This window comes from Scardinius erythrophthalmus (assembly GCF_964197995.2).
Source record: "Scardinius erythrophthalmus genome assembly, chromosome: 24".
Lineage (NCBI taxonomy): Eukaryota > Metazoa > Chordata > Actinopteri > Cypriniformes > Leuciscidae > Scardinius > Scardinius erythrophthalmus.
This window is the reverse complement of record NC_138244.1, coordinates 4,782,079-4,794,660: the sequence shown is the minus strand read 5'-3', so window position 1 is coordinate 4,794,660 and position 12,582 is coordinate 4,782,079. Positions and strand designations below refer to the sequence as shown.

Here is a 12,582-nt window from a genome sequence, read left to right as displayed (position 1 = left end):
AAGTGATGATTTAACTCTATTACAATGAATTTTGATGTGTGCTTTGTGATTATTGTGATCTCGAGTCGGGTCCAGCAGTGTCAGGGCCGGACTCTAGAGGGCGCCACTGTCAGGTGCAAGAGAATGAGACGGGTTTCCCTTCAAAGCCCATTATATTCATCTCACGCTCCGAAAAACTGTAATATATATTAATTAATAAATAAAATAATCAATGCATTTCAGTGTAACACCTAGTTAAGAGGAAAGACCATCCAATAAAGTGACTACATGTGGGCTAGTTGTTAAATGCGCAGGCATTTATTTTATAAATGAAATATTTTATTATTATTATTATTCACAGAAAAGAAAATAATATCCGTACTGACCTGTACAGCGCTGCATCTCGATTAGTCCATTTCAAGCTTGCGCTCTGCCTATGGAAAAACACATAAACATTTTTAATTATAATTTTGCAAAATGACTCAAATTCATTTGTTTGCTTAAAAAAGTACAGTTTATACATATAATATTTCAGGTACAGCTGTATTCGTGATATTTCACTTTACTTTATCCATGTGAGATGCATTTTAAAGCACAACATTAATTATTTTTTAATAATTAAATCACGCTGCTCGTACATTTTGTATTTGTTTAATGAACCATAGCCAGCAATATGCTTAATTGATCACTGCAGCAGAGATTTATTTAGTGAATTATTGATCAAAGATCAACAAAAGGTGAAGTAATTAGTGATTTATTAAATTTGCTGATCATGAAAAAAATAGATCATGCTTCAAATCGATGTGAATAAAGAGATAAAATGCGAATATGTCATTCAAAGAGACGTCCTGCGAATTTTCAGTCGAGCAATTCTGCAAATAAAACCGGCATAACGTTAGTTGGAAAAATGCCAAACAATTTCTGATGCGTTTCTTATTAAAGCACATGTTCTGAATTTATGAACAACTAAACATGAGCTTGTACAAATATAAATATAGAAGTTTGATGAATATAGAAGATGACATAAAACAAGAAATACAGTATAATCGTATTGTATAATCGAATGAATTCACATGTACACTTTTAATATGAATGATGATTTCCCAAAAAAATATAATTTTGCAAGATTATACAGGAACAAGTTATGCGTGTTTTTAAATTTTTTTTGACATGCTTTATTATGAGTGTTTTAAGAAAGAGAACGTATTTTAAATAAGTATTTTTAAACATAAATTCAAATATTATTGTGACCTTTAAAGCCAATGATACTTATTTGATATACTTTTTCATGACTCTAACTTCAGACAACATCTACAATTGTGCATATGAGCTTGATAAACATGTAAATGATGGGTCTGTATTAGTGTATATTAATATTAAATTCTGCACATGCACACTCTTGTACTCTTTCTTTTGTCTCACTTTTCCTCAAAACATTTGGTGCATATTGCAAAAACACGGAAAGATGCGGAAATCTATTTTGCCGATGACAATCGTGCAATAAACTTTATAAAAAGCAATAAACCTGTCAGCAAACACAAATGATTCTGATGTTTGTGGGGAAAGTTCGGACTTTGGAGAAGAGAAACAAATTATAAAGCAATATATATTTCATTGCGGCTAATGTGATGAACGCATATTTAAAATGGCGTATTATACATATTTGCAGTATATTTAAAGTTACACTGTTAATGTCCCGAACACATTACATGCAAAACAGCAGAAACAAAGACAACTACGAATGTAATAGGATTCAAAATACTTAAAACGGATTACACCAAAAATAAAATGTGCAGTGTATCATGAAAACCGTGAAATATTAAATTCTGGTTATTTTGGGACTAAACTGGCTTCAATACACAATCTAATAGACAATAATACACTCCTACACTGAAAGGTTTATGTATGTTATAATATCTGCAATTCTGATCTTTGTTTGTTTGCAAGTTTAGTTGGAGATAAATATATTGAATATTTTTAAAATTATAATTAAAAAAAAAGGCGAGTACACACACATGCGCAAGAACACACAACTATTTTAGCATAAAATTATACATTTTATATAGAGCTAATTATAATTCAAATAGACGAACTAAACCTTAAACGAAACTTAATTTATTTAATCTATGGATCTCTTTTATCCAAATGAAAAAGTAAAAGTGTGTGTAAACACTGATTTGAGCTAGTATTTCTGTGTTCAACAATGTGCACAAAATAAATGCAAACAGATTTAAAAAGTATTAAAATTATAAAAATTAAATAATCACAACTGCGTAAAAAGGCGTGTTTGTGTACGTGTGTGTTTTTAGTAAATAAACTTAATAGATAACGAGTGTCTTAAAATGTAGTCTGTTTAATCTCGTCAGTCATTTTTTTATCCATATTGACTAGAAGTATCGATAGAGCTCGTTTCACACACTGCATCAAAATGGTGGACTTGAACTTCACACACACACACACACACACACACACACACACACACACACACACACACACACACACACACACACACACACACACACACACACACACACACACACACACACACTGAAACCCAAACTACTGAGGAATGAGACCCCCTCATTGCAGACACCATGTGTGTGTGTGTGTGTGTGTGTGTGTGTGTGTGTGCCCATGAGGGAGGCCAATGGAGTTTGAAAATATTTAGAAATATCCCAAAATTAAATTTAAAGTTGTGTGCTAAATTCTTTCCATAATAAATATGTATTTTTGAAGCACTTCTGTCTGTGTGCGCCTGAGGGTGAGCAATCGAGATGCAAATGTTTAGAACTTTCCCAAAATTCCATTTAAAGTTGATATGCTAAGTTTTTAGTCTAATAAATATGTATTTTTGAAGTACCGTGTGTGTGTGTGTGTGTGTGTGTGTGTGCTCTTGGCGCTAACACACATTTCACAATTAAAAATGTTTGAAGTCCCTGTTCTCAAGTCGCAAAGTCAGCAAATTCAACGACAGGTAAAGTCATACACACACACACACACACACACACACACACACACACACACACACACACACACACACACACACACACACACACACACAATCCGGGAATCCAATTGAATAATTCCACACCCACAACGAAAGTTATATCAGGAGTATTTGGCTGGAAGGCATAAATCTACACCTCATGCATCACAATTAAACATCACATTTCTTATCCTAAAAACTGTCTGATAATTATAAAAAAAAAAAAAAATAATAATAATTCAAGCCTTTACAGAAAATACAGTCCGGAATTATTACAATATTAAATAAATATGGGTCACGATTCCTAATTTATTGTCAACTTATTTAGGGAATATATTTATAAAAACTAACCTTCTTATTAATTATTTAATTTAATTGATAAAAACCCTTATGCATATGTATGTATGAATTATATTTAGGATTTAGGGATGCCATATTGTCTTTAAAACGTAAACATTATTTAAATGAAATGAATCATAAATGTGTTATAGCATAACAATCAGGATTATTATATCATAATATTGTTGATTTTTAAACACATTATGCAAATAAAAATGACCTTAATAGAGCGAGTTTAAAGTTTAAATATTTGTGGTTAAAAAAAGCCCCTAAAAACAAATCACGGTATACAATTGCAATTAAAAATAAACACATAAAAATATTGCATGCACTAAATAAAAATCACAGTTGATCAAAGGCCCACCGCTGTAATTCAACAGAGGCCAGATACAAAGAGTGAAGCCAGGCCTCTTCTACCGATTATAATTTAGAAGAAAAAAATAAAATAAATATTAACAAATACCTCTTTCGCGGTGTTGTATTTAATAAAACAAGAAAAGTCTAGCAAACACAGTAAAGCATCATCTCAACATGGTTGAAAAGTATCAGCATTAGTATACTTGTAAATTGCAGTGCATCCGAATGAGGTCAAATGTAATCTGAAATACATTTCGGATAGATTTACTGCGTTTACATGCGTTTCGGGAATAATATTGCGTGATGCTTAATAAATCTGCAAATGCACAAACATTTGTGTCATTAGCATCAGACCCGAATCCGTGCGTTTTAATCCTTCACATATGCATGTTTTAGTAATCTGTGCATCGGAGAAGAAAGAAAAAAAGCATGCACACACACACACGCACGCACACACACTGCTGTGACTTACACACATCTGCGAGGACGTCAGCGTCCGGAGGCAGTGCTTTCCTCGGGCCTCTTTTTCTTCGGATGTTTTTCTGCAGAGAGAAAAGGGCTGCTATTCCTCGAGCCGTCCCGTTTCGCTTTCCCGGTCTGGAATTCCCGTGTTCCCCTCGACAGGCTCTGGTTGGGATCGTCTGGGCCTCTGGAACAATAGGAGGCCTCCGGGGCGTCTGGGAGGCGTGTGTGAACCCCGTCTGCGGACCGGAGCGCGTCTCGCTGAATGCTGCGTGTTAGCAAACACACAATTAGCGTGTCTGTCGCATGCAAATGGTCCACATGCGATCGGGTCTCGGAGGCCCGAGGAGTGCTGAATAAACGCCCCCCCCACCTCCTCTTTCACGATCCTCTTTTTCTGCGTCTTCCCCTCCCCTTCGCAACCATCCTTCACTTTTTTCTGCCATAGTTGCATGGCGTTTTCCTTACACTCCCAACGTGAAGATCACCGATTTTTCAGACACCTTTTAAGAGCAACTGGCACCTGTCCCATATCGGAAAAGCAGAATTCCTTGGAACGGATCGGGAACGGATCAGGTCAGTGAGGTTTTCGGCACCCCGATGGGCCTGGCGCGGGCTTCGGGTCGAGGCGGATTCGCCCGCTCGCTGAAATCGGAAAAGAAACGTGTGAAAATACGACTTTGTGAAGCAAACCTTGCTAAAAATCTTCAATCAGGTGCATGGAAAAGCTCAGGAACGTGTTGGAAAAGCGGGAGCGTTTTAGCAGGTTTGTGGAGGAGCCTCTGTCGCGCTTTAGTCAGGAGGCCCTCGTGGCAAAAAAAAGGTTTCTTTTCTCTTTTTTTCCCCTCTTGCACGCTCTAAAACCTCCTTTCCAGTGGCTCTCCACCTTGCGTGCGGCACGAAGACAGCGGAGCTCGAGGAACCCGTACGGGAAGCCAAAGAACGGGGGAGAGGGAAAGAGATATGAAACTGGAGACGTAGAGGGGTGAAACTCCTCATCAGACGTCCCACATGGCCTTGCACTTTAGAGAGAGAGAGAGAGAGAGAGAGAGAGAGAGAGAGACAAATAAAGAGAGAGAGAAGTGGGAGGGCGGAAAAGCAGCAAGTCCAGAGCAGGAGAAAGACGGAGAGAGGGAGAGAGAGAGAGAGAGAGAGAGAGAGAGAGAGGGAGTGTGACATAGATACTCCTCCCCCAGCGCGCAGACTCAGTGTGTTTTCCCACACACACACACACACACACACACACATGGATAATCCCAGCAGAAAGAAAGAAAGAATGAAAGAAAGAGTAGAAATGCAGCAGAACAACACTGTAAAACTGTCTGAAACTTTTGAACTCCACACCGTTTCTGAACATAAAATCCAGCTGGCTTATTTTTTAGCTCATCTTTCCCACAAACACTGAGCTTTAAAGGTTTGCTTTAATAGTGCACTTTAACATGAAAATCAAGCGTCGTACACTCAGTGTAGATCTCTGAATAATCTTCTAAAGCGCATGCGTGTCCGAACGCAGTCACCCATTTTGAGTTCTGGACGTTGCACAGTTGTTTTATTGAATAACAGTGTAAACTTTGGTGTATTCCTCAAATAAAGCTTCATATGACTTCAGACGACTTGGAATATAGCGTACGAGTCATATGGACGACTGTTGTGGACACATGGTGAGTAAATAATGAAAGATTTTAGATTTTTGTGTGAACTATTCCTTTAACCAGCTTTGAAGATAATAAACTCTCGAAAAACAATGAACATACATTGTCATTTCCACCGCATCTCAAACGGCCATTCATTCTGTGGTGGAAATGTCATTTAAAACAATTTTGGGAATAAAATAGCTATCTTAATTTCATAACTAGCATCGTAAATACACATTAATAATATTTTCACACTTTGCATGATTAAAGAAATGACTGGAAATGATGCACAGTACGAATATTCTGCTAACAAATGATATTTATCTTGAGGTTTGTATACTAACCTTTATCAGGGACAAAATATGAAAATTACACCACAATGAATAACAGACAGCTGTGATTGATGTAAAAAATAATAATTTTCACATTGAAACGGGCAATGCTCATTTCACTTTTTGTTTAGATAATCATACTTATAAAAATGCATTTTCATAGTTTTGGATGTTTGGCACTTTAACAAAAAAAAAAAAAAGAAGTATGTTAGATAATAAAAATCAGCCACTGGTTCACACAAGTGCCAGTACTTGAAGAAACACCCACATTCAACCAATCAGAATCTCCGCTCTGTATTTAGACAACAACTCTGACCTTCCAGCCAATGAGAAAGCGGGAAAACGAACAGACTCCGCCCCTTATAACGCTGCTCTCCTCATGTGCCCTCTCTCTCTCTCCTCGTTCATCCCTCCTTCATCCCTCCATCTGCCCCGTTTGCTGAAATCCCTCCCTTGCGGTGGCCGAGCGAGGCTGGGAAAGAAAACTGCACAAACACCCACCGTTAGAGAAGTGTCGCTCTCGTTCCCCTTCATTTCTTCCCAGTGTCTGAAAATGTGGCAGGCGCTATTGTAATAAATTAAAAGGAAACGGACAGAGCAAAAAAACGTTCTGTTTGCTCTTGTACTCTCGCCCGAAACCCTCGAGGGTTGGACACGCTGTGCAAACTTTTTTTCCCTCTCTCTCTCTCTCTCCCTCTCTCTCCTGTCGCTCTTCCTCTTTGGCGGCTCGACTAATGAGAGTGCAGAAAGAGAGAAAGCCTGCGAACTGCGAAAATCTCTTGTGGACTTACTCAACACTTGTCTTTGCAGTTTCTCTGGGGACTGAGGGAAGATTGTGCCACTTCAGAAGGTGGGGCTTCTTTCTTAACCAGCGTGTTTCTGTGTCTGAGCGTGCGAATGCTGCGCTCGGACTGATCTAACATGGCCGACGCATTCCCTTCGGCGCTGGCTCACGTCTGTCCTCGCACGCTAACACACCGACCAGGCCGACGCAGAGTTAATGCGTCCGTGTAAAAAAACTGTTGGCCTGTTGGACGGTTTTACGGCGCTAAGTTCGGGACCCCGTCGTTTTCCTCCCACGTCACATCTCGCCACGGCTTCTGACCAATCGGTGGCCTCGTTTCTAGGAGGCAGATAAAAACGAGCACGCTTATATTTCGTTTCTAACTTCAGAGATACCAGATTGCATCCCTAAAGCAACGGCTTTTTCCTTTGTTATATAGCAGGAAAACTCTCCGTTTAGTAGCTTTTTTTTTTTTTTTTTGCACGGTTTAAGCATTAACTTACAGGTTACTGGCCAACTTCAACACCGCCTTTATGTCTAAACACGGCCCTGTTGGCACGACGCAGTGACACAACAGAGCAGCGTTTTTAAGATGCATCACACCTAATCTCAAATGTGCATTCATTCACAATCACTTAAATGCAATGCTATAGCGGAGGAAAGAGATAATGTGTGAAAGAAGCTACATGCTAAACACACTCGGTTTCCTGATTACACGGTGAATTTGAATAAATGCCGTGAAACTAGAACACGAGGAGTGTTGAAAACATAATGCTAACGTTGATGTGTTGCTGCGCAAAAGCTCGCACTAATGTACGTCACCTCTCTGAGGCCAGCACAAAATGGCGGCCGCCTCCATCTCGTAGACGGCGACCGTCTTGTATCTGATGCCTTTATGATCATTTCTGTGAGAAACACACGCAAACAGGAAACAATAAAGATTGCATTGTGAAAAACACGTTTTGCTTAATCGTGTGTATTTTTTTTTAAACGAGTGTAACAGTAAGTGATGCACGTTTTCTTCTTTACACATGCATGGGTGAAACAAATATTTCAGTTTTCTCATTTCATTTTTGCATTAAAATGTAAATTAAAGTGCATCAAAATCACCAATTAAATGCATGAACAGATTGTTTAATGCATTTGAATTCATTTTGATGCAATGGAATGCGATGCAGTTTTCTTTCTCTGGAAAGGGAAGCTATATTTGGACGGTTCTCCCATGGATCCTTGTCCTTGCGAAATCATCAGAGGCCCCAGACTTTAACTGGACATTGAAAATGAAATAATATGCCAACTAGCACAAATGTTTTGCTGCACATTTTAGTCAGCACTGCATTCTTTGATATCGTGATGTTGGCCTGGCGTCAGGCCGCGTTCGCATGGGTAAGTAACCTGGACGAGGCACACACACACACACACACACACACACACACACACACGTGTTTGTCGCAACAGGAAATGCTGGACAAATGAAAGCCAGCAAGAAAACAGCCGACAGCAGGAGCTTTGAGATTCTCTTTCATGTTCGGAAACATAAATACTGTGAGTTTCCATGAAATTATTCTTAAAAATAGCAGCATTGTAAGTTTCTACTTTCAAAATGAAACTTCGAAGGCAAAATCAGCGTCTGTTCAAACATGCAAATTGGACACAATTAAAATATGCAACATTAAGACTGTATCAATTTCAACAGCCGTCTCACAGATAAACTCTTTTCCCGACTTCACACAAAAAAGGCCGTTTGAGGTGGTCTGACCTCTGACCTCCACGCGTGCCTAAAGGACTGCTCCATTGACTCCCCACTGGGTCAGACAAAAAGGTCACGACCCCCGGGTCAAAAGCGTTACTCAAGGGGCTGTTCAAGCTAAATTGAGAGGGTGCGACATTTGTTTGCTTTGACAGGGTAAAGATTACGCTCACGTTAAGTGTTGCCGACATGCGGGTCAGCCCCTTGGGAATGACCTGTGGGACCTCAGACAGCTCCTCTTATTAACTGAGCTGACCTTTGACCTCTGGCACCATCCGAGCGACACCGGGTTCTCGCATGCGCACCTGATCTGAGACGGAAATCAGTCACGCGCAGGTTAGCGTCCTTCATAAACGCTGAAATTAAAAAAGTTGGAATTCATTTAAATCTCTTTAACAACCTCATGACGATAATATCACATGCAAAATGCTCTGTGTAAATCAAATACTTTATAAAGGAAAGCGATACAATACTTCAGAGAATTTTAAACATTTAAATTCGGTTTCTCATAATTTAAAACACTAAAATGGTATTTGAAGGAACGTTTGAGCAATACTTTATTAATGCATTATAAATGAATTTTAAATTATGCATCTTATAATGCATCTCATGAATGATTTTAAACCGCAGTTATAAAACACCTTTAGAAAGTATAATACGTTAAAATGCATGACAAACAATCGATTTCAGATGTAATAAGGAATCTGCAAATATTATAATGCATTTTCACTTTGGTTACAATTATTTACATTATTAGCACCTTTATAATGCATTACACATGAAGGCTGCAAGTAAAGTGTTGGCAAAGTTTGTAGTGCCGAATTAATAATTAATTTGATCAAGTATGTAATATAAATTATTACTCTAACCATTTTTACTGTAGATGTGATGCAATATTTATTGTATTAAGTGTGTTAAAAAACTTCAGTGGCATTATCAATTATATAAAAGATTAAATTGTGATTGTTCCCCTTTAAAATGTGTGGCAACACCTTAAATATAAAATATATTTATGAATAAGTATTATGCATGTATGCCTAAAACAAAATAGTGTAAGGGGAAAATATACAGCATCGTTGTGAAAACAAGTGTGTGTGTGTGTGTGTGAGAGAGAGTGTGTGACAAGAACAAGACAAAAAAGCAATAAAATATCCATGTTTTTTTTTAAACATTTAACTAACAACACAAAAAATTGTTAAAAATGATTTTTCGATTAACTCTGTCTCTATCAATATATATACAAATCAGACATTAAAAACACTTTTTAACACCTTTAAGTAAATTGTGTGCAAATGTAATTACATTCAATTGGCCAAATATTATTTTTTAGATTAACTATAAAAACTATAAAAAAACGACATAAAAAAGCTACATGTTTTCATTATAACACAATATTTTCTGTTAATAACCCATTTTTAAATAAAAAAACGTACTCTTTATGCAATCAATAAATGTGTGTGAAAATATAACACACATCCAGTGCAATTCAAACACGTCACATAATTCTTCCACAAAACAGAATTATAAATAAATCAGAAATTCACTCAATATCACTTCTCATGATTTCACATTTTTCCTTGGTTGTAAAATAACAAGCAAGCACATCTTATTTTCTTCTTAGATAATCTATCCATTAACAAACAAAACGATTATGCGCGAATTCGCACACCGATTGATGAAGACGAGCTAAAAATCACTTATGTTGAATACGAGATTATTTACAAAGTTAATAAACAAAAAACTTCAGCTTTTCTTCCTTAACAAGAACAAAGTTTGCAAAAACTAACCAGTGACTTTTCTCAAACGTGGATAAATGACACGAGCAAACCTAAACTGATATTGATTGAAACATTTTTATACAATTCAAATGGCTTTTTAAACAACATAGTTCCGAATTAGATTGAAGCGTGTTGCGTGTGTTGATCATGATATGAGACCTGTCAATCAAACGACACATAACCTGGACTCACCCGCTGAAGATGCTCATCGAGTTCATCCATGAGGGTTTCCAGGTCTTCTCTCGCAGTCTTCCTGTAAAGCGAGTGTGTGTCCTTGTGTTCGGGCCGCTCTTCATGCGAAGCTGGCACGGGACGCGACCTGGCGCACAGCAACCAAATAAAGAGAGAGAGGGAGAGAGGGACAAACTCAGCTTAGAAAAGAAAAACTCCAGGTGCAAATTATATTGAACCTGAGCGAGTTGAACCTTTAAAACGTACTTGTGAATAACAGCACGAAACTTCTGAATCTGAACGGCTGAGACCATAAAACACACCTTTTCACGACGGGAAAGCAGGTAATTGTGCTTGTGGACAAATTGACTTAAAGTGCATTACATGCAGAGGCGTTCGGACCCAGATCTGCCACGTCAGCCATGTGCTTTTGGACATCATCATCATCATCATCATCATCATCATCATCATCATCATCGTCGTTCTCGGGTCAGACTCGACACACCCAGCGTGCGCGACGTGCATCAGCAAACCCTCACACACTCACTCGGCCACCCGTAACACAACAGCGTGACCTGTGTGTTTCTCTGATTGCACATAAACACATTAAAATGCACTTCTGCACTTCGCCCACAGATTTCTGAGCAACAAACAAATCAGACTTTTCTGAGGTCACACGTGTGTGTGTGTGTGTGTGTGTGTGTGTGTGTGTGTGTGTGAATGCAAACATCATTAACATTAAACCAGCTCTAATTTTTACAACAACTACATCATCTATGATTGTCAAATACATTTGAAAGCCATTTAAAAGAGCTTGAGTTTGTGTGATTGCTGGGAGTAAATCATTTTAAACCACTTTAAAGTGCAACATCTGCACGCAATATTGACAACATGTCGTCATCATGGGCGAAATTTAATCATGTTTCAGAAATTTACACTCTTAGATGAAAAGGTTCGGTTTGGATCCTTCAAGGGTTCATTCATTTGGTTTAATGCATGCTTAATTTTATGAATAAAACGCATCTTTTTCTAATAACTTGGCAATATAAATGCACTAATCCTTCATGATTGTACATACAGTATCATAGAAAAATATCTGGATGCTTAAAAATGCCTGAACGTCACTTTTCTTGACTTTGAATCAGCCGTTTTAGTGGATGAATGATTCAGTTCTCTTCGAGATGTAGAGAATCATATTAACTATTAACATGCTCAACAAACAAACACTAACATAATGCTGACTGTCTTCATTTTCAACAATACATCTATTGGTTTTCATCTTTCTTTACAATAAAGGACATACATATCACAGCAAATATGTAATGCAATGACATGCAGAGTTTTATTTGTGTCCGAATACTGTAGAAGACACAGCAAAATAATGAATAATGTCTCTGATCATAAAGTAATATTGATCATTTCTTCATTTGATTGGTTTTGGCTTGAGCTCTGATCACAATAAACACATTTAGCAATAATCATCACACTCGTTTCGAGGCATTGTTTTCCTTTGAAAATATCATTATATTTTAACCACATTTGACACCTGATAAATTGCAATAAATTTCCTGTAATATTCTTGTCCAAACTCTGCAATCATATTACATTCTAAAATATCAAATTTGGCCTTAAAAAAAATATTTACTAAACTTAAATGCACATCTAGCATTGCTTTAAAAAACTTATACAAGTAAAAATGATTTACTTATATATTTACTGTAATAATGTTTTCTTACATGGTTCAAAATAAAAATACAAAATTATTAAAAAGCCAAAACAAAATCAAACAATTACAAAATACTCTACTTAGATTTCATCAAGTACATGAACAAAACAAATAAAGTCATTTTAAAAAGAATTTACTTCATTAAAACTCAATTAAACCCTTTATTTTAATCCAACCTATTTTCCCTCTATATTTCGAGCCAGCAGTTTTAAAATTTCAGTTTCATTTTTTGTAATTTTATTATGTGCGTCTGTGGGGTTTTATGTTTCTATTTAGCTTTAATT

At 37.2% G+C, this 12,582-nt stretch overlaps 1 protein-coding gene across 1 annotated transcript in view; it reads right to left on the bottom strand.

Annotated features, from left to right (window-relative positions):
• LOC308685109 (uncharacterized protein) overlaps positions 1-12,582 on the bottom strand; it is a 54,089-nt gene that overhangs the window by 22,318 nt on the left and 19,189 nt on the right. The window contains exons 2-5 of the mRNA XM_081356645.1: positions 10,594-10,720; positions 4,497-4,768; positions 4,134-4,391; positions 366-413 (exon numbers count right to left, since the gene is read on the bottom strand). Coding sequence (XP_081212771.1) covers positions 397-413; positions 4,134-4,391; positions 4,497-4,569 — 348 coding nt within the window. The 5' untranslated portion in view covers positions 4,570-4,768; positions 10,594-10,720 and the 3' untranslated portion in view covers positions 366-396. The remainder of the gene's footprint in view (positions 1-365; positions 414-4,133; positions 4,392-4,496; positions 4,769-10,593; positions 10,721-12,582) is intronic.